Source organism: Amborella trichopoda, chromosome 3, assembly GCF_054954075.1.
Source record: "Amborella trichopoda isolate Santa Cruz 75 chromosome 3, AtrichopodaSantaCruz75HAP2 v2.0, whole genome shotgun sequence".
Lineage (NCBI taxonomy): Eukaryota > Viridiplantae > Streptophyta > Magnoliopsida > Amborellales > Amborellaceae > Amborella > Amborella trichopoda.
The window spans coordinates 48,579,966-48,606,279 of record NC_142338.1 but is presented as its reverse complement, the minus strand read 5'-3'; the positions used below and the strand labels follow the sequence as shown (position 1 = coordinate 48,606,279).

At 33.3% G+C, this 26,314-nt stretch overlaps 2 protein-coding genes across 2 annotated transcripts; both read right to left on the bottom strand.

The window, feature by feature from the left end:
• Positions 1 to 1,584: 1,584 nt before the first annotated feature.
• LOC18443791 (small ribosomal subunit protein eS6) lies at positions 1,585 to 13,306 on the bottom strand. The gene is made up of 7 exons (XM_006853973.4): positions 13,179 to 13,306; positions 12,989 to 13,053; positions 7,301 to 7,358; positions 6,920 to 7,028; positions 6,718 to 6,834; positions 2,708 to 2,863; positions 1,585 to 2,037 (listed from the first exon to the last, which is right to left on the bottom strand). The coding sequence occupies exons 1-7, from the start codon at positions 13,182 to 13,184 to the stop codon at positions 1,799 to 1,801; spliced, it is 750 nt and encodes a 249-aa protein (XP_006854035.1). The 5' UTR covers positions 13,185 to 13,306; the 3' UTR covers positions 1,585 to 1,798.
• Positions 13,307 to 19,100: 5,794 nt separating this feature from the next.
• LOC18443792 (17.8 kDa class I heat shock protein) lies at positions 19,101 to 19,945 on the bottom strand. The gene has a single exon (XM_006853974.4). The coding sequence runs from the start codon at positions 19,757 to 19,759 to the stop codon at positions 19,292 to 19,294; it is 468 nt and encodes a 155-aa protein (XP_006854036.1). The 5' UTR covers positions 19,760 to 19,945; the 3' UTR covers positions 19,101 to 19,291.
• Between the last annotated feature and the right edge of the window lie 6,369 nt (positions 19,946 to 26,314).

Here is a 26,314-nt window from a genome sequence, read left to right as displayed (position 1 = left end):
GAAAATCCAAAACAGTCTTGGATCATTGTAAAACGTGCCTACAAATAGTATAAAATTTGGGTATTGACAAATAAGAAGTTTTAAAAAAACGACTTATCACTACAGAGCTACTTGTTAAGACCAAATTGAACCGAACAATTTGATAACCATTAGTATGTGTCTTAGTTGGTCAGGCCCAAAGTAAAAATGGCCAAAAGAAAAACTAAAAAAAAAAAAAGGAAAAATAAAAATCTGGTCCAAAATTTGGCTAGTTGATAGTCAAGTTTAACCGACTAGACCGGCCCAACAAGATAGACAATTTTTATGCAATATATTTTATATTTCTAGGTATTGTTCATATTTTTTTTTGATATTTTAAAAATCCAGTCCACAACCAATTCTAGTGTTTTACTAATAAGTCCACAAATTTTACCGCTCAATATCTCAATGGCAAGTCTGTAATAATATTGATCTTAAATATTTTAAAAAATATCAAAATACTCATATAAAATATTTAACATATAGACAAGCTTTCTATACTTCCCCTATTGTATAAAACTTATAAACTTCCCCCATCCAACCATCCATTCTGAATAGACAGCTGATGGCTCTAATCACAATGTCATGCCTCTATGCTATTTATTTCTCACCTTCACAAAATATATATAAAAAAATTCTAATAGAATAAAATAACCAAATGCCCCTAATAATTTTAAAGGTACTTTGGTCATTATATTTTATAAAAAATAATTTTTTATTATTTGTTTTAAATACACCCCATTTAAATGATGGCATGAACCAAATTTCATATTCATAGAATTTGTTAAATAAATAAATAAAAATCAAATACTCTAAAATGTCGAATCTAGATAAAACTATTAATAACTCACTTGATCTAAATTAGACAGCTAGATGGAAGGAAGTATATTTCCTCTTTACTTTAAATATAGATACCTTTTCCTTAACATATTGTCCATTTGCAACTACTCTAAGTTGAAAGGCTCTGCGCGTATTTTATGAGTTTCTTAAAATTAAATATAAAATGTAGATAAGATGTTAAATTGCTCATCTCTTATATGTATTTTGATAAATTTCCTTCAAATATTGCAAAGGATTTTCTATCTTCTAAAAGGACGGATATGCATATCATTCAAATGATATGCACTTCGAATTCAACGGTTTCAAAATTATTTAATGTTGGAACGGACCATTCCTATCAGAGTATAAGAGAGAGAGTAGTACAAAACATTCCCTATATTAGATTTCACAATTAGCAAATAGTGGGCACATATCCCGTTGAAGCCCTAGAAATTTATGGAAATACCCTCAGAAGCCCTACAATGACAGGAAGTCAAAAAGGCAGTACAAGGGAACTTCAGGGAAATTTACGTGCATATCCAACCAAAATTTCACTTGTTTACAAATTTCCCATAATTTTTTTATTACTACATCCATATCTATTTTTTCGCTTTTCTGGATGCAGTTTCTATAAGGCCTAGGCTTTATACAAACAAAGTAAAACCTCACCTCAAATCCTGTCTGGTGGCTCTAAAATCAATTGCTTGTACACTACTGCTTGTACACAGCGAATTCTCATGGAACATCTTGAAACAAAATTTTGAAGCAAATAGGAAATAGCCAAGGTCAAAAACACATTGCAAATGCATGTGCATGTGTACCACATAACAAATTCACAAGCAAGAGCAAACTTCAACAAATCCTTAAAATAAGCCCAAAAACAACGGAGGAAAATAACAAATATCCAAGTTCAGAAACTTATGTTTGCCATAACAAAGAAAAATTATATGGAGGAATGACCTCAAGCAGCCACAGAGGGCTTGGAAGCAGCAGAGAGGCGAGATCTCTTCTTGGCAAGGCTCTCGCTCCTCCGCTCTCTCTGTTCCTTCAATCTTGAAGCCAAAAGCTTCTGATACTCTGCGGCCTCTGACTTGGCCTTTGCTATTCTCTTCTTCTTCTCTGCCATTCTCGCTCTCTTCCTCTGAAGTGTCAACGGAGTCACTAGCCTCTGGATTTTGGGAGCCTTGCTACACTTCTTCCCTGACATTAATTGTTACCAGTAATATAATTAACATCGCTATTCAGTTTTTTGGACTAATAACATCATTGGCATCCATCATATAACAAGGCACCACTAGTTAACTGCTTTCCCATTGAATTTTTGGCTACAAGGCTTTTATAAAAAAGTTTCTTGATGAATGCTTTTTAAATCTAGTGATAATTCCTCCTTGCCACTTCCATTCTTCTCTGCACATTCTCTCTGATGAAATCAAACACTAATCTTCACTACTGGCACAGTCATTTCAAAGTGTTCCTGAATATATCTAAATTTATTAACAAGGCACCAGTAATTTACTACTGGCACAGTGGCTGTGAGTTACTCCAGTATTGAATGCTACCAACAACACATGCATAAATGAGGATAAAGCTAACTTCCACAAGCTTTTATATATGATAGGGTAATACTGAACTTGTTCCATTACAACAAATTTTAGAGCTCAAGACTCCCAAAATTAAGAAGAGAATCAAAAGAAATAGTCATACATTAATTATTTTGAAGGAAAACCCAGTTAAAATTTTAGGAATGGACTCAATGCATAAGTGGGAAGAGTGGTGGTGTGCGACAACATGACAACTTGAGTTCCATTCCTACTAAGTCACATGTCAACATTCAAAAGAAAAGTTTCAAATTGGGTGGCAAAGTGATTACCTGCTTTTGTTGTGAATGTCCGACGGTAGGTGTTGACATACTTGCGCACATCATCCTCCTTGGACAGGTTGAAGAGCTTGCGGATCTTGGAGGCCCTCTTTGGACCTCTCATTCTCGGCTTCTCCGTGTCAGTGAGGCCAGGAAGATCATTTTCCCCTGTCCAAGAAAATATGACTCAGGTCAAACTGATACAAGATTCCTGCTTCAAACAAAAATATCCATATCCTTCATGTCAAGAGGATCTGACTGATTGGCTAGGTAACGCTTTTTACATGCTTCTATATTGACATACATATATAAATGACAACCCCTCCTCCCTCCTCTTTGTATACGTGCATGTGCACACACACAGAGGAAAAAGCTACCAAATGGGTTCAATCTATTTCCTACAGTAATTTCAGCTATCCACTCAGCCATCCGATCTTGATTGGACAGTTGAGAGTGAGTAGTTTTCAATTTATTTATACATTTACTAATTTACCAATTGGATTGAACTCATATTTTGGATTGCATACTTCTGACCCTAATACATGAGAGGGAACTTTGGTACGGCTCCAATCGGCGATAAGATGAAGTGAAGTAGATTTAAGTGGGTTGGTCATGTGTAGAGGGGAGACTTGGTTCATGTATAAGGCTCTAAAAAGCCAAGGGGAAGGCCCAAAAGGACATGGAAGGTAGTAGTGAGAATAACTATGTTAACTTATAGTCTGATTGAATGGGGGAACAAGATTCATGTAGCGGATCCCAAAAAGTTGGGATAAGACTAGAATGATGATGATGATACTCCCAACTCTCATGCAACCATAAAAAATATCAAAAAACAATTTGAAGAAAATAAAATGGCCAAAACCTCTAAAAGTTTCAGGGCTATTTTGCTCATTTTATTTTTTTTAGAATTCTTTCTTTTACTTCTTTACAAGTCACACCATTGAGGTGCATACAGTGTTCCAAAAAATGTCTGAGTGGCGCCTGGATGGCCTAGGGGGTCTAGGTCACCCAGTGCCTAGCCGAACGCCCAGGTTCAAAAGGGGGCAAGGGTTGTCAGTAATCCGGTTTTAGGTCAAAATTTTGTATAAAAAATGCATGAATATGTATTTTTATAATCCAAACAATAAACAACACCAAAAATACCCACCCCACCCAATGGGTATTTTTGCACCTAGGAGGGCGCAGTCGAATAGGCACACCTAAGCGAGGTTACTAGGCAAGAACCTAAGGTCCTTGGGAAGGCGCCCAAGGACAGCCCGCCAAGTTGGTCCACCCAGGCTTGGGCGATGTGCCCAGGCCACCCTAGCCCGCCAAGGCGGCCGCGTAGGCACTAGGCAGACCACTTTTTGAATCAATGGGCACATATATTCTCAAATTTCGGCCTAATCTAAATTGTGGAAAAAATAAAAAATGAAAAACCCATATCCCCTTTCAACCGTCCAATCAAGATTTGATGAATAAGGCTAATAGAAACTATTGTAGGAAACACTTGCATACTCCCTTATATATGAGGAATACTTCCACACTCCCCCAAACGAATTTCAATAGCATTAGCTCACAAGCTAAAAACTAAGAAAAAAGAACAACAAATAATCTAGAGGGATTTGTTTGGCGTCAAATTTCACACACGCACTCTCTTGAAGTTGACAAACAATCTCAAAAAAAAAGAATAAGAAAAAAAACATAGAATACAGTTTTATTTAGAAGAGAGAATATTCAAAGAATGTTGGTCGTGCATTTATACAAAGGGAAAAGTTCATATAGAGCTGAGGCTCTAAACATATACAATCAAATTTGAGCCTACCTCAAAACTTTCACTAGAAGAAGTTGTTTTGATGCCCAAATATCCTCAAATTCATCATCTCGACATCAAGATGCATGGACATGAAAAAACAATGGATTTCAAGTTTTGGAAATAGTGTATTTTGTAATGCACTTTTGGACCGTCAATTTTCAAGATTTTCAAGTTTTCATAGATCTCTCGATCTACACGATTTTTGAAGCTTTAAACTTTATAAAGAAGATGAAAATATATTTTAAGTCTATAAAACATATTTCCAATATTGAAACCACATTTCTCGGCACTATTTGAAGGTAGGCTCTAATTTGATTGTTTGGAGCCTAGGCTCTATACAAACCACACCCTTATACAAATAGGGCTTTAAGAACTCAAAATCAGTTTTATTTTAATTTTTTTAATAGTTCATCAGGTGATGATTAGGATATGAACATGACTTAGGCAAACAAATCCCATCTCCCCCCTTCCTCCTTTTTCTAAGGCCTTGATCTAACACCATTTTTCCTTTCTCAACATTGATGATCTCTAATAACTTAATAACTACATTTTATATCTCCTTAAAAGAAACCATATTTGCTTTTTCTTTTTATAAAAGAAGTGCGGAGGGAAGGGGTGCATCAAGCTTTTTTTCATGATATTGTTTACCGGAATCAATATGGGTTGTCCAACAAATCTAGGGTCATTCCGATCCTCCTAGATAGAGTTTTAGGAGTTTTTAAGGCAGTGAGCTTCAAGTTCCAAACTGAGCTTTCCAAAAAACTGACTGGAAGACCGTTTAGGAAGTTGATGTTCCGAACCTTTGAGAGTGACACGCCAATACAAAACCTCAAGCTCTTTGAGGGACAAAGTTTAAGTCGAAAATCCTAAACTTCTTTTTTCAAAAAAAATGCCATCCAATGGTTCTAAATTGGATTAAAAAGTTTTAAATAAAAAAATGCATTTTATGTGAAGGAGCAAGTGCACAGTGTGGTTCTGTAGGACCACCCATAATAGAAAAGGTAAAAGGTGTAAGTGTGTGCTTTTAATGGGATGAGTCATCTCATTAAAATGCAAGTGTGTACACTTGCTCCCACACATAAATTGAATTTTTTCATTTAAAACTTTTTTATCCACTTTGGATTCACTGCATTATTATTTTTAAAAAGGAGTTTCGATTTTCGATCTAAATAGGAATTTTATTCAAGGGACTAAGTTTGCAATATGCTATATGCTACCTCTGTAGCACACATTACTCACTTTCTTTCAAACCATAAAAACCAGATATTTCGGAACTTGCAATTCCAAATCGGACCTTCACTATTAAGTGAGCCATTCAAAACTTGAAATTTCAAACCCATCTTTCACTCACTTTTCTAGTGAAAGCTCGGTTCAGAACTTGACAGAAGTTCCGCACCGGTTCATTCACAAAAGAGGTCAGTTGAAAACTTACGTTTCAAACCAATCTCTTGGTCAAAAGAAAAAGATCTTGGTTGGAACTTCATGTTTCAACAGGGGGCGGCATTTTGGGAAACTATAAAAAAAAATCTCAAAAAAATGGGGATACGAGCGTAAACTACAAAAAATGGGGTACATTTTTTCAATACCACAAAAATTAAGGAATATTTATGAAAATCTCCATTAGAAAAAAAGTAAACTGATAAACACTCCCGCCATGGGAGTTTCCAGTTCCCAATTTTTATGCATGATGGGAAAGAGGTAGGTACAATCGTAGACAACGGAATATATACCCTCAAAAAAATAAAAAGTGTCTAAGGGATCAAGGACTCTTCGAAAAGAAAAGATTTAAGCGATCAAGGATTACTACTTACAGCTTTATGGGTTACAGTAAATGCCTTTAGAGACTCTATTAGGATGGGAGCTAAAAGAAACCCTTCTCATGGATAGCTAACATATCTGGGGAGAAGTTTGACAGCTTTACAATATCTGCTGCCAAAAGTTTGCTCGTTTTAACAAGTATGTCTCCAGTTGCTGAGAAAATTACTGAAAATGGAATCATCTTCTAACTGAGCGTACTGAAGCTCTATATGAGTTAATTGTTGAGAAAGAAGATGAAAAGAGCAAATAATATTCGGCTAGTTCATTCTAAGAATTCTAGTTCAGTCTATGAATTCAATAGACAAATTTTAAAAACTAGATTTGGAAAATACCTAATCCCACTTCTCAAATAAATTTAAAATGGGACAAATATATGATAAATATTAAAACAGTAAAATAAAAAAAATACCCTTTTTCACAATAACCAGGTTAAGAACGGAAAGGTCAGGGCTGACGATGCATCCCCGAACAGATTTTCGGCGCCGCTCGCCATTGCGTCGACCATAACCACGGAAGCAAGGTGTCCCTGCTCAAAACAAAGGATCCGATAGAGTTATCAGTTACTTAAATATCATGTCAAAAATCTACTAAGTAAATAAGCAATGACATACCTCTGTGCAACAGCAACCTCACACGACCGGGAGTTAAAACCCCCTGTTTCATTGGGAAGCCCTGTTTATCACACCCTCCCATGATTTTGAAGACATACCCCTTAAATTCCTGTGAATAGGTAACAATTGCAGCAGATTTCAACACACACAAGTGCAAATAGGCAATAAACAAGTTAAAAATAATGCAACAACAATTTCACGAAGGTAAAATATTTCAAGTTAATAGGAAGAATAACAGTTCCATGTGCCTGTAGCTTCCTTATTTGATTTCAATGCTTTCTTAACTTATTTTTCAATCAACTGCAATTTTTTTTTTCCAATTTCCTCCAGTCTTAGCCATCTAGCATGACTTTTCTATTAGAGAGAACGATAAAAGCATACCTCACCCAAGGCATCTCCGCTAACCTCCTGAGAGATCCTCTTGTCATAAAAGGCTCGGCTGTCAAAAGCATAAATGAAAAGGAAACGAATTGGTCTACATACAGCGAAGCCAGTAAATTAACCAAGGTGAGAATGAAACATAAGCTTTAATAACAATTATGCCACTATCATCCTGAATTATTTTTTTGACATTCACTAAAGATTTACAATGTTAGGTTCGCCTCTTGTCAACAGTTATTCATGTTAGATTCTCAAAATGCAAAGTCCTAAGATAAACAAAAGAAACTTGTAAATGGCACACACATCTCCAAGAGCTGCCTGATTTCTTAACCTTTTGCGGAGGTCACCATTTGGCGCTCTAGGCCTCCAGATTTTCTTAACCTTCCTTTACTTCATGATGTGCCTATCGTAGGGTTGTAAGATAGTACGATGCAAATTTTTTCTATCTTTTATTATTGAAAAACGGGTAGAGTGCCTTCTCCCTCACTGATTTACCCAAAAAAAAAAGAGCTGCCTAATTGCAGCCTCCAATAGTCACATCCTTAAAGGGAATTTTGAGCAGAAGCAATATTGGGAAGGGGAATCACACACACACGCCCCCCGCCTGCCCTCTTTTTGCGCACATGTACACACACACATGCACACGCACACAGACACACACACACACAAAAAGAATCTATAGGGCTATGATAATACACACTCGAGGGCACATTGTAATTGAACATATGCACAAGTAGTCAAATTGTCGTGCATTAGTACATATATTAAATATTATTATGACTACCAGTACCATTACAAAGCAAATATGACCATAGATTTAACAGTACTAGGTCTCCAACATAGTCCAAATAAACCCTCTAGAGCCTACATGCTCAATTATACAAACTCAGTTTTCAGCATAGGCATAATTAATCTATCTTATCTAAGTGTATAATTGATTCAACATACTACATTAAGCCCAAAGTCCTTTTCTTTTTTTCCTTTTAGCAAATGACACAGAGATCCTCCCTGAATGGCCTGATGACTTTAGTAACAATAGATTTTCATTGTAGTTGACAATCTATAGAAACACAATATCAAAAGCATGAAAGTGGAATTGTTTCGAAATTCTAAAACTGACACAAAGATGCTATCTGAGTGGCTTTATGTCTTAAATTCTAGCATTTAGTAATGGGTTTTTGTTCAAGTCCCATAGAGGTCGTAATTGACTTACACTTATTTTAAAAAAAAAAAAAAAAGGTTGTACTTGACTGTACATGGAAACCCAATATCAAAAGCGTGAAAATGGGACCGAAGCCACATCACATGGCTTAATCAACACAACATGTGTCTTGGTTGCCTCACCAAATTGCATGGGCTAATATTTGGCTGGACTTATATTGTTTACTTATCTTTCCCAAAGATAGGAAGTTTGAAGGGTTTAGGAAAGCAGAATTCCATAACCCAAATTGCTCCTTCCAATTCCTAATTTACTAATCTTTACCATGATTGGAGTCCTATAGGAAACATTTAAATCACCTCACATGGAGTTAAGAAACTTCGAATTGCCTTGTACAAAATCAACATATTCCCTTTTTCAAGACTGAAATCCCTTTATACCAAATTTGGATTCCATTCGAGAGATATTAGGGGCCAAACGTTGGTACTATCAATCATTGATTGGTTTTTTTCATGTTCTTGACTTCCTCTTAAGAGTCTAAGAGAAAAGGGACAATTCTTTTTATTTCTTCTTCAGCCAACACGATTCGCCTCTTGGCCACCACACATCGTGACATTGGCTAACTCTTTCTAAAACTTTCCTAATTAGTTGATCAAGGAATTTTTAGCAATTGTGTGTCTTGTAACTTCATAAACAGAGTTATTTTCCACAGTAGCTTACTAAAGTCTTTCATCTTCTTCCTACTCTCCCCAATTTAGATTTTGCGGGTTCTTCTGAGCTTTTCAATCTCTTCTATTTAACATTCACTACCTCAATGGCCTAGAATATTCAAGGATGAAAGTGGAAAGACATTGCTTCCTTAGATAAACTGCTGACATCTTCTTCATTAAAAAAAGCAAGCCTCTTTCCTGTAAGTGTCCATGCTCACATTTCAAATTCCATTTTATCTAAGGAGAGGCCTCGTAGGGTGCAGAGTTTTCCTCTCATCCCAAATTGGTTTAAGGATTAATTTTCGACTGCCTTTGATTGCATAGAGCTCGCCTTTTCTATCAAGTTTAAGCACGATGGCAGGTCTTTGGGATGGCTGACTTCCATGTCAACTTTAATCGCATAATCTGTCATCAAGACATTTAACCCCCTGACAAGCCTTCATTCTTCTGACTAGTTAGTGCACTCCCACCTTAGATGAGATAGATTCTACTTCATGCTTACAATTCCTAGTAACTCCTTATCAACCACTTACATCCATAAGTAATTATGCCCCTGCAACTGGGAGATTTCCAATAGGGGTGAGATACAAGTTGGTCGACTTGTCGACAGGACGAGTCAACCCGACTAGGGTCCAAGTCTCAATTGATCAATAAGTTGGGTCCAGGTTACCTGGACCTGATCCAAGACGAGTATAGGTACAAGTCCAACCTAGACCAAGACTAGGTCGACCCGACATACCAGCCTAGTAATATGTAACTCATATATTGTGGACCATGACGCAATAAAAAAGGTGCAGGCCCCACAATTTGCACTGTCCAATGTAATTGAATGATGCAAATTATACCTGAAAATCGAGACAGGGGACTTTTAGGTGCGATGTGCAACATTCAATTATATTGGACAATGCAGATATCAGGGCACGCACAATAACATGTGCAGGCCCTAACGCACTAAACACAATGCTGAGTAGGTGGGAGAAGTATCTAAAATCTGCTAGTTATTAGTGGAAGAGTATAAAAAGCATGCTAGATATTTTTCAGGATAAGCATTTAGTGCGTCAAGGCCTGCACATGTTATTGTGCGAACCCTAACATCTACACTGCCCAATATAATTGAAAGGAGCAAATCACACTCGAAAACCCCTTATCTCGATATTTTGGTGCAGTCTTCTCTGTCCATTGGACGGTGCAGATTGTAGTGCTCACACGACTTTTGGTACATCAAGGCCCACACCAAATGGGGTCTTTCTTTTAAAATATAAGTTACATATTATCGTATACATATACTGGGTAGGATCAGGTTAAGTCGACAAAAACCCGACCCAATGTGGTCTAGGTTGACCTCGAACTCAAACTCAACGTAGGTCAGTACAAGTCATATGGACCCGAATTTGAGACCTCGAGCCCAGACACCTCTGCTAGAAACCATATAGCTGCATGGGCATGATTATTGGTGGAGGTAGGTAGTTGATAAAAAGCTCATGAGGCATAAGCCCAAAAGATGAGCCATCTCCTCTAAGTCTAAGGTGGGAATACACTCTTTAGTTAGACGAAAGTGTTTGTTTGGGGGTTAAAACTCTTAACCAAAACATCTATTTGAGATTTAATTTAAACATTGAAGTTAGTGAGAAGCTCTCATTTAAACATTGGAGTTAGTGGGAAAGCTCTCAATGAAAAATAGGGTTATTTATAAAGCTACATGGCAAATAACTGCTAAAAACACCTTGATCAACAAGTTTTTCCAAATTCCGAAAAGATACCACATGTAATTTGCCATGCCATAGCATGTGGCAACCAAGGTTTGAATCGTGTATACAAGAGAGGACACAAAAACACCCATATGCCCAATATTGCTAACTTTTGGTCCCCAATCTCTCTCAATGGGAATCCAAATTTCGCGGTAAAGGCATTCCAATCCTAGACAGGGAAAATATATTAACTTTGTAAAAGGTAATCTAAAGTTTACAAACCCGATGAAAGGTGATCCAAAGATTTTCTTTTGGGACTCCAATTTGAGTAAAGATTGCCTAAAAACAATTAGATTTAGTCATTAATGGAGTTTTTTTTACCTTTAGAGATCAAGCTGAAAAACTAGTAATTGAGGAACTTTTTGATCGTTAGAGGTCTATGCAAAAAGGGTAATTGTTTGTTAACTCATTTTAGAATTTTTTAGTCTTTAAGATCTCTTCCAGGATACCCCCAATTCAGTCTGAAAAACTTCAAAAACTATACAAGCCCTCACCTAACAAACCCTAACTCTATTTACATAGAGCCAACATGACCAAGAGCCCTTAGGAACCTTACACTAGGCCCCTCTACGCCTTGATTAGGTAAAACCAAAGGAACCCAGATCTACTCTCAACCTTAGATCAAAGCGCTATGTCATTAATCCCATATGGGGTTTCCAACCCTTCAAGCTCCAATCAGTCAACCCTCAATCCAAATATTTGGGTATCCAATTGAACTCAAATCCAAGTTCCAAGTGAATTCTTTGTATTAGCGAGAACTAATCTCAACTCCCTGGTATAATCCAGGCCCCAAATCTAGGTGCCAGGTACATGGGCCCGGCTCAATTAGTTTTACACTATTATCATTGAAGTTTAGTTATTTTATTTCAATTTTCTATAATACCTCTGTTTTAGCATTAGATTTATTAAACTTTCACAATTTTATTAAAAAATTTGAGGTGTTAAGTGTGATCTAGCATGTGCAGCCAGAGATCTATGGAAAGAAGATTATAAGGTCGACTTTTGGTGGATCATAGTTCAGCAATTCCAAAGTTTCTTACATTTCTCTGTGCTGCAATTAATTTTCAATTTGGACATACGTCAGAGTGGGGATATCTCATATTTCCTCACCTGAATTTGCATGTAATACTATGAATACTCTCAATGTACCTCTTGTAATTCTTTTAGTTATTAGAATTATACAATGCTATTCAATACAACCACATGGATACATCGCACAAATCAAGAATTCCCCTATGAGATTTCCATTGCATTTTCTAGAATTAAGTGTGCAATAAGATGTATGAATTATTGCATTTTCTGGACACACTTTATTTCAAATTTACATTCAAATAATATCACGATCCACCACGAGCACCATAAGAACCACTGTATCACCTTTTCTGACTAACCGTTTTTTCACTTAAACATAGGTGTACAATAGATTATTCTACTACACGTGACAACATAATAGGGGGAAAAATATATATTTCATGCTATAAATTCTATTTCTTAGAAGCTAGTATGTAGTGAGATAAACTTCATCTGATTTTGCAAAATTATGCTTGAAATATGACATTTCTACTAGTACACACACATAAAGAATTTAACCATCATACTTTGAAACTTCAGCTCTTTCCAGGTCAAACATATACAGATTAAGGTAGTCTTTCAAATGGTTCTGAAAGCTTTTACTTTCAGATTATATTCATATAACTATAGATAGAAAGAGCATTGCTAGCATTTTATTGAAATTTTTTTTTAATGTTACCATTTTCTTCTTTTTGTCAAGAGATAACACAAAAATTAAAATTTAAAGCCCACTTCTAACAATGCAGACACGTGTCAACAATGTAAACTTGTGTACTTTAAGAAAAATATAATTTAAAAGACGATCGAACTAAACGTTTAAGCTGAGAATTTACACAAATAACAAAATAACCTTCCATGTTAATTTGCGTCTAATCTGAGCACTTAAAATCACACCCCGCATCCAGCATGAACCAAACCCTACACTGAACCCCGAATCAAACCCATAAAATGAACACTGAATTACTGAATGTAAAGGGAATTAGAGCGAAAAGAATGTTACAGTTTCTGGTCGTCATCAATTTCCAGTTTCTTCTGGCAACCAGTTGTCGGATTCGCAATATTAAACTGCAAAACACATTGTCACAGATCAAAAGATCGAGAACTAGATACAAAAGACAATATAGAACAAGAATCACGGAATGAAAGAGAGAGAGAGCTTTGGGGAATTTAGGTGAGAGAGAGAGATAGACCTTCATGGTTCTACAGCGATTTAGACCAAATTATGCTGATCTGCTGTTCCCAATACCTAAAGCGAGAGAGAGGAAGACACTGCAATGAAAGAGTGAGGGAGTATACAGGCTTCCTCGAGTTGCTCGCTGGAGAGAGGGAGACTGCGATTTAGGGTTTTAGTAGCCGAAGCCGGGATCCACTCTATTATACCCCTGTGATTTCACAATATTGCGAAAGAGCCGTACCATACATGTCGCGTGCGTATATTGTACACCTACCGTTCATTCTTGTCTACGACGGTGTAAAATAGCTACGATTCTTATGCCTCGACTCGGCTTGTGAAAGACTTAAATCGAGTCCCACTTGGATGGCTGTCACCCGAAGAAAACAATTTGCTTAGGCTTTGTGCGGTCGTCCTAATGGCTATATAAGCATTTGCTTTTTTCTAACTATTTGATATTGGTTACATTTATGGTCCACCATTCTAATCTATCAAAGATCATATTGATTACTGTATTAAATGTTATTTCGAGGTGTTGAGTTATGGTCCACCATTCTAATCTATCAAAGATCATATTGATTGTTATATTAAATCTTATTTCGAGGTGTTTTTATAAACAGCTACCAAAAATAAGAATTGCTATAACAATGTTTATGACATTTATCTCTTTTTTGCCCAACTGTACTTTTCATTCTCTCAATAAATCTTGTTAATGTAAAAAAGTAAGGGGACGAGTAAGTAAACGCTTTCATATTAGTTGAGAGTCTTGCATCTCCTGTTTCACTTAATGGAAACACATTTAGCAAAAATAAACCTTATGTTTCTTTAGAATTGCCTCAATTTAAGAAAACGTTTTCACAAGCATGATTTTCAATACGACTTCCTGAAACCCCTATTTTTCATAAAATGAACTATTAACTTAGTTTTTGTTTAAGAGGATTCGTCAAGATAACCTTTAAACCTACTTTAATTTTATTCTTCTTTTTTTTGGTTCTTTTTTTAGTCAATTACTTGTGATTCATTCGGATAAATGTCCTTTTGAGTATATCTAAGCATTCATATTTTATTAGACCAAAAGATATCATGCTCTCATAGGAGTATGACTTTGAATTTTGGAATATAACGTCGTTTGCCTATAGATAAGTTTCAATAAAAAAATAAAAATATCTTCGAAAACCTTTTTTTAGATTTCAAAATTTATTTATTAAACTCTATATATTATACCTTCTAACCCTCTACACCAATTTTACCTATTTTTAACTATCATCGAAACTTATTTTTCCAAATGCTCTTCTATTATATCATAACTTCTTTTTCCAAATGCTCTATATTTTCTAATGCCCTATACCAACCCTCCCAAACCCCTTTCTCTCTCTATATTTCCCCGACTTTTCTCTCTCTCTTCTCTCCCCGTGTTTATCCCAAATTAAATTTTACCCATTTTTACCCCATCATCAAACTTATTTTTCCAAATGTTCTATTATATCATAACCTCTTTTTACAAATGCTCCACTATATTTTCTAAAGCCCTACACCAACTCTACTAAACCCCTCTCTATGAATATTTCCCCAATTCTTTCTCTCTCGTTTACCTCCCCGTGTCTATCCCAAATTTTTAGAGAGAGAGAGAGGGGTTTGAGAGATTCACAGGGAGAGAGAAAGAGAAACACATGAAAAGAGATAGGGGGTTAGAAAAGGATGTGTTTTTAAAATTTATTTTGACTAAAAATATGAGATAAAAATAAGTAAAGTTGATCTAGAGGTTAGAAGATGATATACTAGATAGAATATTTATGTCAAGATTTTGAAACCTTGGCTATATGGAGAAATAAAATCTAAAAATAAAGTCTACAAATATATTTTTCTTATTTTATATTATAGTAATATCATATGTTATTTTACACTAATATGTTTGGGTTAGGCTGGCCTTGACCAGATCCAATTCGACAAGATCCAAGTTGGACACAAACCGAGACCCAATTGAGTCAATGTCAAGTGGACTAGACCCATATTAGAACCGGTCAGATCAAGCACGGTTTATCTCTCTCTCATTTATGCCTCTAACTCTCAACAACAACAACAACAACAACAAAAATAGTTGAAGGGCAGAGAAAGAAACCTTTTCCATAAGAATTCCTTTAAGCTTTAGCTATAAGTTATTTTATAATAGTACCATATTTAAACAATATGGCATGTAATATACTAATATATAATGAAATAATAGAAAATTACATGATTAATTTTCTTCAAATAAAAAAATATAAAATTACATAATAAACAATATTATTATAATAAAATAAACAGTATATCTAAAATTTTAGATCGGGTCAACCGAGACCTAGACCCAACCCGACCTGAGTCCCTACTTCTAAACCTAGACTTGATCCAAGACCTGATCCATAAGGCCAAAAAATAGAACCCATACTAGGATCCAAGTCGGATCTTACCAAACGTTACCCGTTTAGGTTAGCCAAGTTTAAAGTAATAATAGCACACAAAAGTATTATCTTTTATCTGTACGTAGGAAAATTATACTATAACATTATTGATCTCTATTACAATACGGTTATAATTACTCTCAGCCAATGGTTTAAAAACCGGATCGGTGACCCGGATCGGGCTTTTCAAAAACCGATCCGGATCTGCGAATCGGCGATCCGGATCGGAATCGGGTGAATCGGTCAGAATAAAGCTTCAAAAAAATCCGAAAAAATTATTAAAATTCATTATAAATATTGGTTTTTAGGAATTCAATAAAAAATGAGGGTACTCCATTAAGAATTTTCATGTTTTTGAATGAATATGCAAATATTGATATGTTCTTTCCCTGCATGAACCGCCGTTCAGCATTTAATTTACAGTATTTCGTGCTCATCCCTACACTGTTGCTGTTGGGACTCGATATGTGAATAATATGGTTGGGATAGGGTGGCCTCGGAATCATCATCTCTCTCGTTTTCTCTTTGAATAATATGGATTAAAAAAAAAAAAAAACAAATTTTCAAAAAAATCTATCATGGATTAAAAAAAAAATCACAAATTTTCAAAAAATTCTATCATGGATTACAAAAAAAAATTCGATCATGGATTAAACAAAAAAAATCACAAATTTTCAAAAAATTCAATCATGGATTACATAAAATTCGATCATGGATTACATAAAATTCGATCATGGATTACAAAAAAAAACAAACAAAAAAAACAAAAAATTCAATCGTGGATTACAAAAAAAGAAAAAAATAGTTCGATCATGGATTACAAAAAATTCAATCATGGATTACAAAAAACTCTATCATGGGTTACAAAAAAAGCAAAAAACAAAAAATTCAATCATGGATTAAAAAAAAACAAACAAACATTTCAATCATGGATTACAAAAAAAAAACAAACATTTCGATCATATATTACAAAACATTCGATCATGGATTACAAAAAATTCTATCATGGGTTACAAAAAAAAAAAAAAAAACAAAAAAATCGATCATGGATTACAAGAAAAGAAAACAAACATTTCGATCATGGATTACAAAAAATTCTATTATGGGTTACAAAAAACCAAAAAATTCGATCATGGATTACAAAAAAAATCTATCATGGATTACAACAAAAAAAAAAAAAAAAAAAAAAAAAAAAAAAAAAAAAAAAAAAAAAATTCCGTACGGAATCGCCGATTCACTGTTCGGACTCGCCGATTCCGTACAGTGAATCAGCGATTCACTGTACAGAATCGTCCGGTTCTCTCTAGAACCGGACGATTTCCGATTTTCGGGGCGATCCGGTTCCTTTTTCACTATTTCCGAGTCGAACCGGGGGAGTCCGGTTCGACTCGGCGTTTTTTAAAACGCTGCTCTCAGCCATTCAATGTCAAATTAGATGGCGTAGAGTGTATGTCAAATTAGATGGCGTAGAGTGTGTGACAAAGTTTAAATTTTTTATTTTATTTTTTAACTTTAAATCTAGTCAATGACATGCCTACAACCACCCATTTGAAATCCGATGGACGTGAATGTTACCTCATCGTATCAAAAGTAATGGTCTCTTTATAAACTTTTTCAAACTTTATCCCTTAGCTTTACATGTGGATGAAACCACCCAACGCCTTCATAAAAAAATTGTGGTTAACTATTTTTGTGTGTAATTAGAAACCATTTTCTCCTAATTTGAGTTATTTCAGTATAGAATGTGCAATTGTCATTTTCTCCTCGTGCCATTATCATATGGAAAGAGTTAAAAAAAAGTGTCAATTTCGTAGTTTTCGGACTTCATGACTTTTTTAAGATATCCAACTTGATATCTATTAAGTGAAAATGATTGTAATCTCCATGTACAAAATATAAATAATTTCTTTGTAAACAATCTCATAAACTATAATGGTCTATACTTGTTGTTTTCCAAGTAAAAGTCTCTATATTATTCGAAAGGGAAAAATTCAATGGATTATCTAATGCTACAAAACCACATGCTGGATTTCTCTTTAGGTATTATGAAGTGGATATTTTTCATAAGGATACGGTTTCTATGAATACCCACTCATATATTGAAATGCAGTTCCTCTCAATATCTATTTTGGAAGGTGAAAGTTGATATAAGGTGAGGTCCTTAACCAACAATCAAAGGCATATCTCAAAAGCTCACTAGAAAAGGTTGCTTCGTTGCTAAAAAAACCCTCAATTCTCTCAATTTGATCGTCTCGACCTCAATACATATGAAAATGAGAAAAAAAAATTTAAATTCTAAAAAATAGTGCATGTTGTAATGCATTATCCAGACCGTCAATTCTAATACTTTCAACTCTTCATAGATCCACTCGATCTACATTATTTTTCAATTTTAAAAATTTATAATTAGATGTGAAAATAAAATTTTAGGTCATCAAAAAAATTTATGATACTGAAACATGTTTAAGCATTTTGGAAGGTGCATCCTACTTTGATTGGTTAGGTCCTCAGCTTTATACAAACCAAATCCTTTTTTAAATGGGCTTTGGCCCTAATTTTTAAAAGAATGTATAATCACATAAATGTCATTAATATATAAAATAAATAAATTTTAAATTTTAAGAATAACAATTTTTTGAAGGGCATATTTGAACGATTGTATTTTTTTTTGTTTTTGTTTTTGGAGGGACCACTATTTGAACCTATCTTTGGGATAGATGATTTATGCCTCGAGGCCCACAAGTGCAGAAATGCATTCTCCAGCGCATATAACACTTTACTTTTTAAAAAACAAAATTGATAAGAAATCATATTTTAAATTTGGGTACAGATTGACTCAGCAAAATATTTGAAGCTCCCCATGCATTAGAAGTTTGGATGTAGAAAGAATTGGTTCTACTATATTCCAAAATGTTTGGTGGGAGAAAAATAATTTAAACATATGATTTTTATTTTTTAAAGAAAATATTTTACATTCACAATAATCACTATCTCAAAATATTTGAAGAAGGCCCCCTTATCTACAGTGGGTGGGCCGGCTCACTAAACACTTCACCTGTGGCTTCTGCCCATTGCAGAGAGAGAGAGATATTCGAACGGCCACGTCGCCTTCCACAGGCAAAATAACGGCCCGAATACTCCCGGCAAAAACTATTTAATCGACTCCCGCAACTGTCGCTATTTTGCGCGAAAGAAAAACCGATAAAGTACGACTGAATTTTGATCACGCAAAATTGTTTCCTGCGGCGAGGACCGCATTTCTACATTTGGTCATAGTCTAGCTTGAAACTAACAGTTGAAATGTTTTTTTAATAAAATTATTATTTTTTAATTTTTAAAATTTATTTATTTTTTCATGATTTTAGAGATTACATGTCCTTTTAAGTCCAAAAATCCACTTAAAAAATAGAAGATTTTTAAGAGGAGACTCCTTTGTACATGGTCTCATGGAGACCGTGTCCTTTGATCACATTGCAAAAGAAATGGAAGGTATTCATCACAGATTTTTATACTTACAAAGTTTCCACCATTAAAATAAGGGAATCAATACAGCATACATCATCCTTCATTATCCACTCATTGACCTCCATTACAACACACACAAACTCTGCACACGCCTACATATAAACGCACCCTAGTTATCCATATGAAATTTATTTTTAAAAACTCTGTAAATTAAGAAAAACACAGAAATTTAGCCTCCAATATCGATGGATTTGACATCAGGATTTAGGGCTTCAATTTTGGGCACAGTAACAGTGAGAACCCCATTCTCCATGGCCGCCTTCACTCCATCAATCTTTGCATTTTCAGGGAGCCTGAACCTCCTCACAAACTTCCCCTGGCTTCTCTCTATCATGTGCCACTTATCGTTCTTCTCTTCGTTCTCCCTTTTTCTCTCTCCACTTATCTGCAACACTCTCCCATCTTCTAACTCCACTTTCACCTCTTCTTTGTTCAGACCGGGGAGATCTGCCTTGAAAACATGAGCATTATCGGTCTCTTTCCAATCGAACCTGGTGTTCAAGAGAGCAGAGGTGGAATGATTGGGACTGATCATGGAAGACGAAGGGAGGACGCCATGGAAGGGATCCCAAATGTCAAGAGAGAAGGGGTCAAAGACATTGCTTCTTTGCCCAAAAATGCTTGGAATCAGAGACATTTTTTTTACTGGTTTTGGATGAAGAAATTGCAAAGTGAGCGAAGAGTAATGCAGATGATACTGTGATCGCCACTGCTTATTCTCACTGATTTCTTTTGATGAGAAAGGGGGAGGTGAAGGGCTATTTATAATGGTGGAAAGTGAGGGAGTAGAGTGTCGAAAATTCTAGATGGAATTCTCATCCAGAAACTTCAGGATAAAACAGTTCTGGAAGAGACCAGACAGCCAAATGAATTATTTAATCTCATGGATGAAGTTTCCAGGCCTTGGTTTTATGAAAATAAAATTAAACCTCACCTCAATCCATCTTTGTCTAGAAAGCACTTTCCGTAATGAAAATCTTCATGACGGATTTAAAATCAATTTCTAACCTCAAATGATTAAAATATTTTTGAAAGTTTTAATGGTTATTTTGGTTATTATATTTTATCAAAAAATTATTTTTAATATTTTTCGCTAGTACGAGTTTAATAGAGGATTGAATATCTAAAATTTGGTATCAAAATAGTTTATAGAAAAAAAAATTAAAAATAAAATAGTATAGAGACGTGATATTGCAATTGGGACAATCTTAGCCCTCCATTCAAAATAAACGGTTGGATAGGGGGAAGTATATAAGTTTTATGTTGTAAGGGAAGCATAGAAAGCTTGTCCAAATAATATTTGAAGCTAAAAATAGTACAAATCTTGTAGATCTATGAACACTTGTTTTAAGGGTAAAATAGATGGTCTAGATAATTTGTTATAATAAAAACTATTTTTAGAGCTTAAAATCTTAAGTTTTTTCCGCAACCATAATGTTCACGCCAAGATGATAAATGTAAAGGCTTTCTTCAACGTTTGAAGTATCATTTTCGATGAGTTTTGAGATGAGGATTTATTTATTTTTGATAGGGCTGTAGCCCTATCAAACCACTTATAAAATTTACTGGCGGGTTTGTTTTTATAAAGCTACAACTTTAAACAATCCAATTAAGGCGCATCTCTAAATTTTGTCATAACATGTAATTTTGGTGTAAAAAATTCTTAGGATTATCTAAAAATCTATTTTTATCTCTAATTTTAAACTTTTAAACTTCAATTTTTTTTTAAAATCAAGTAGATCTATAAACATATGAAATCTTGAAATGGACGGTTGAGATAATGAGTTGCAAGATGCGCTATTGATGAGATTTAAAATATTGTTTTTTTTTTTCTCATATTCATACATCTTGATGTTGAGATGATCAATTAGAGGGTTTTTTAACATTAAAACAATATTTTCCGATGAATTTTTGAAGTGTATATTTAATTCTACATTTTAAGGTTGCAATCTTATATAAATTTTTTCCTTCTTCTTATTGGGAGTGTATACAACCATACTATTTATCTTTCGTAGATGGATATCGCAAAAAACTGCTTTTAATATCACAAAATATATGCTTAAAGAAAATATTTTACATTCGTAATGATCATTATCTTTAAGATTAATAAATCTAAAAATTTCGGATCCAAAATTCAATGGATTTTGATGGAGGCCCGTGTCTACAATGAGTGGCCCGGATAACCAAACACGTCACCTTTAGGGTCCGTTTCAATACTTGTATCTACAATGAGTGGGCCGGCTAACCAAACACTTCATCTTTAGGGTGCGTATCAATACTTGAGAAATCTGTATCATTGCTTTTACCCTTAAAAATTGACTTCCAGATTTCCCTATTTCAGAGATGCCCACTATAAAAATACAATTAGTTCCTCCAAAACGCCCCCACGAATTTGAGAGAGAAACTAACTCTCATTTTATGCTTTAGAGAGAGAGTGTATCTTAAAATTTTAGAAAAAAATTATATCTCATTTTAGAGTGAGGAACTTCCTAAAAGCATTTAGTGAAAGAAATTATCTCAATTTTTTTACGGAAAAGAACTATTTCAAATTAAGTTTTAGAGAGAGAGAATATCTAAAAGCTTTAGAAAGAGAAATTGTATCAAATTTGAGAGAGAGAAGTACTTAAAAAAGTTTTAAAGAGAGAAACTATCTCAAATTTCAAGTTTTACAGAGAGAAAGTACCTAAATTATTTAGAGAGAGAAACTATTTCAAATTTTTAGAGAGAAAGCAACATCAAAATTTTAAGTTTTAGTAAGAGAAACTAACTCAAAATAGAGAGAGAGAAACTATCTCAAATTTTAAGTTTTATAAAGGGAAAGTAGTTGAAAATTCTTAGATAGAAAAACTATATCAAATTTCTAGTTTTATAAAGAGAAAGTACCTAAAACTTTTTAGAGAAATAACTATCTCAAATTTTTTAGAGAGAGAAACTATACAAATTTTAAGTCTTAGAGAGAAACTATGCCAATTTTTTTAAGTTTTAGAGAAATAAAGTAGCTAAATATTTTTAGAGAGAAGAACTATCTCAAAATTTTTATAGAGAGACTATCTTAAATTTTAGGATTTTAGTGAGAAATTATCTCAAATTTATTAGAGAGAGAAATTATCTCAAATTTTTTAGTTTTAGAACGAGAAACTATCTCAAAAATTTTAAAGAGAAAAACTATCCCAAATTTTTAAGTCTTAGAGAGATAAACTACCTCAAAACTTTTAGAGAAAAAAAAAAACAATCTAAAAAAATTTAGAGAGAGAACTATCTCAAATTTTAAGTTATAGAGAGAGAAATTATTTGAAACTTTTTAGAGCGAGAAGCCATTACAAAATTTTTAGAGAGAGAAACTTTATCAAATTTTAAGTTTTAGATAAAGAAAGTATCTTAAAATTTTACAAAGAAAAACTATATCAAATTTTAGAGAGAGAAACTATTGCAAATTAAAAATTTTAGAGAGAGCAGCTATCTAAAATTTTTTAGTGAGAGAAAATATCACATTTTTTTAGATAGAAAGAGTATCTTAAAATTTTTAGAGAGAAACTATCTCAAACTTTAAGTTTTAGAAAGAGTCTTGAAAATCTTTAGAGAGAGAAACTCTCTAATTTTTTAGAGAGAAAAACCGTCTCAGATTTTAAGTTTTAGAGAGAGAAGTAGCTAAATTTTTTAGAGAGATAAATTATATCAAATTATAGAGAGAGAAACAACCTAATTTTTTTAGTGAGAGAAACAATATCAAAACTTTTAAAGAGAGGAACTATTTTTTTTTTTTGGATAAATAGAGAAACAATCTTATATTTTAAATTTAAAAGTAAATGTATTTTAAGATTTTACAGAGATAAAGTACTTGAAATTTTTAGAGAGGGAAAATATCTCAAATTTTAAGTTTTAGACTAAAATATGTTAAAATTTTAGAGAGCACGTTTATCAAATTTTCGTTAGCGAATATACTTGAAAATTTTTAGAGATAAAGTCTCTCAAAATTTTTAAAGAGAGAAACTATATCAAATTTAATGAAAAATGATATTATAATTAGTAATACAATCAAACGTATTTAAAAAAAAACATAAAAAATAATTAAAAAAAAAAAAAAACCATGAAAATATTATGCACACTCATGTACAATCCAAACAACAGAAATCTATTTTATATGAAAGACTTTTCTCAAAAAATGCATTTCAAAAGAAATATATTTTTTCACGTAATCTTTTTCTATAGATCCAAACGGCCCATTAGATTTAAGATCTAGGAGGGGCAGAGGATTGGTAGAGAGAGAGAGAGTTGGATTTTGTGATATCCAAAAAAACCCCTCTTAGGAAAACAACATAGTATGTGGGATTGATATTGATATTGATAAGTTTAATAAATAAAATAGATATCCAAAAAGATTAGAACTATGAGATATATCTTTTGGTTCTTGAGATATATGTAGCACCTACATGAAGTTTCCTATTTCGTGCGAACTCCTAACTTTATATATATGAGATGAAAGATGAAAGATTATCTGTGCCCTATTTGCATCACCATATGGGAGAGGTGGTTGAAAGAAAAACCTATGTGATATTTTATCGGGGAATACATATATTTTTTTTTTTCACCCTTTTCTTTTGGCAAAAGATCACTTACAAGCAGCGTTTTAAAAAACGCCGAGTCGAATCGGACTCGCCCGGTTCGACTCGAAATTTGCGAAAAGGGACCGGATCGGTTTAAAAATCGGAAATTGTCCGGTTCTAGACAGAACCGGACGATTCCGCACAGTGACTCGGCGATTCACTGTGCGGAATCGGCGAGTCCGTGAAGAACACGGGTTGCACACAGTGTTCTTCACGGGATTATTTGAAATTTGTCATTTTTTGATCATTTTTCTTGTTTTATTTGGCATGTGATCTGATTTGCAGGCTGTAAACAGCTTTATTCAGCTTTTTCAAGGATTAAATGGTGGAAAAATTGGTTGTCTTTGGATCACGAAAAATTCGGTGTTTTGGGTTTCCGCCTTTTCTGAAATTTCATGCCAAATAGGGCATGAATCTTTCAAAATTTGTACGCATTTTGATCTTAAAGCTGTGAATCAAAACCTTTATTTACTAATTTGTGATAATCGTTGAGAAAAACATAGTTTTTTGGAGATTGAAGGCTTCGGTTCACAAAAACAGGTAAGAACTTTGGGTTTTTTTTTTTTTCCGCCATTTGATTTATTTCAAGGCATATTTTGAACATAATGAGTTCAATAATTAGGGTTTTTAATCTTTATTGTGTCTAGTATGATTTAAAATTTTCAATTTTACGTAATCTGGTCAATTACAGCAAGAAATTTGATATGAACAGCGAGATGTCTGCGGAACCAAATTCCGCTGTTTTTTTTTTTTTTTTTCCGCCTTTTGATTTTGTTTTCATGATATATTAGAAATAATGTGTTAAAAGTTTACGGTTTTGATTCCTTATATTGTTGTTTATCAGAAAATATACTCAATTGGATGTAATTTATTCACTTAGAGGTGAATTTTTGAGTTAAAATCGCTTATGTAAAACGACTCTGTGAAGAACAAATTTTTTTTTTTTTTTTTTTGTAGCCCATGATAGAATTTTTTGTAATCCATGATCGAATTTTTTGTAATCCATGATCGAAATGTTTGTTTTTTTTTCTTGTAATCCATGATCGAATTTTATTTTTTATTTTTTATTTTTGTAACCCATGATAGAATTTTTTGTAATCCATGATCGAATGTTTTGTAATCCATGATCGAAATGTTTGTTTTTTTTTGTAATCCATGATCGAATTTTTTGTTTTTTGTTTTTTATGTAACCCATGATAGAGTTTTTTGTAATCTATGATTGAATTTTTTGTTATCCATGATGTAATTGTTTTTTTCTTTTTTTGTAATCCACGATCGAATTTTTTGTTTTTTTTTGTTTTTTTTTTTTTGTAATCCATGATCGAATTTTATGTAATCCATGATCGAATTTTTTGTAATCCATGATAGAATTTTCTGTAATCCATGATCGACTTTTTTGTAATCCATGATCGAAATGTTTGTTTTTTTTACTTGTAATCCATGATCGAATTTTTTTTTTTTTTTTTTTTTTGTAACCCATGATTGAATTTTTTGTAATCCATGATCGAATTGTTTTTTTCTGTTCTTGTAATCCACGATCGAATTTTTTGTTTTTTTATGTTTTTTTTTTTTTTTGTAATCCATGATCGAATTATGTAATCCATGATTGAATTTTATGTAATCCATGATCAAATTTTTTGTAATCCATGATCGAATTTTTTGTAATCCATGATCGAATTTTTAGAAAATTTGTGATTTTTTTTTTTTAATCCATGATCGAACTTTTTGAAAATTTGTTAATTTTTTTTTTAATCCATGATCGAATTTTTTGAAAATTTGCTGTACTTTTTTTTTTTATTATTTCTTTTTATCCATGATCGAATTTTTTGAAAAATGATGATTTTTCGAAAAGATGTGAAAATCGTGATAAAGTTTTGATTACCATGATGTATTAAACCCAATTTTTAATTTTTATTGTTTGAGTTTGCTGTAATTTTTTTTTTTTTTTTCCATGATCGAATTTTTTGAAAAATGATGATTTTCCGAAAAGATGTGAAAATCGTGACAAGGTTTTAATTATCATGAGGTATTAAACCATATTTTAAATTTTTATTGTTAATGTTTTTGTTGAAAAAATTGTATGTTGATGGATTATTTATGCAAAAAAATGCATGTTATTATATTTTCAATACAAAACTGTATTTTTTTTATCTGTTGTTCATGGATTTTTTAATTGGAATGACTGATGTTAGCCGGCTCTTTGAAGAATTGTTTTTATTATTAATTTTTTAATGCAAAAAATGTATGTTCTTGATAATTGAGTTGTAGCCATGTTTGGAGCTTGCATTTTGTATTATTCTAAATGTTTGTAATTGATATGTACGAAAATATTATTATCAAAAAAGGTATTTTGCAATAACAAATAACAACGAATATGACTACATGAACTACCGCAACATATTATCACTACATATGGTGATTATTTTTCTTTTTGAACTGTCAGGTTAATTTAAACTTTTTACATCTTAAAACAGTTGAATCATGTCAAGATCTACAGAAGACCCTGCATGGCAACATGGGGTCAGATTTGATCCCAACAAGAAAGACAAAATTATTTGTAATTATTGTCAAAGAGTGATAAGTAGTGG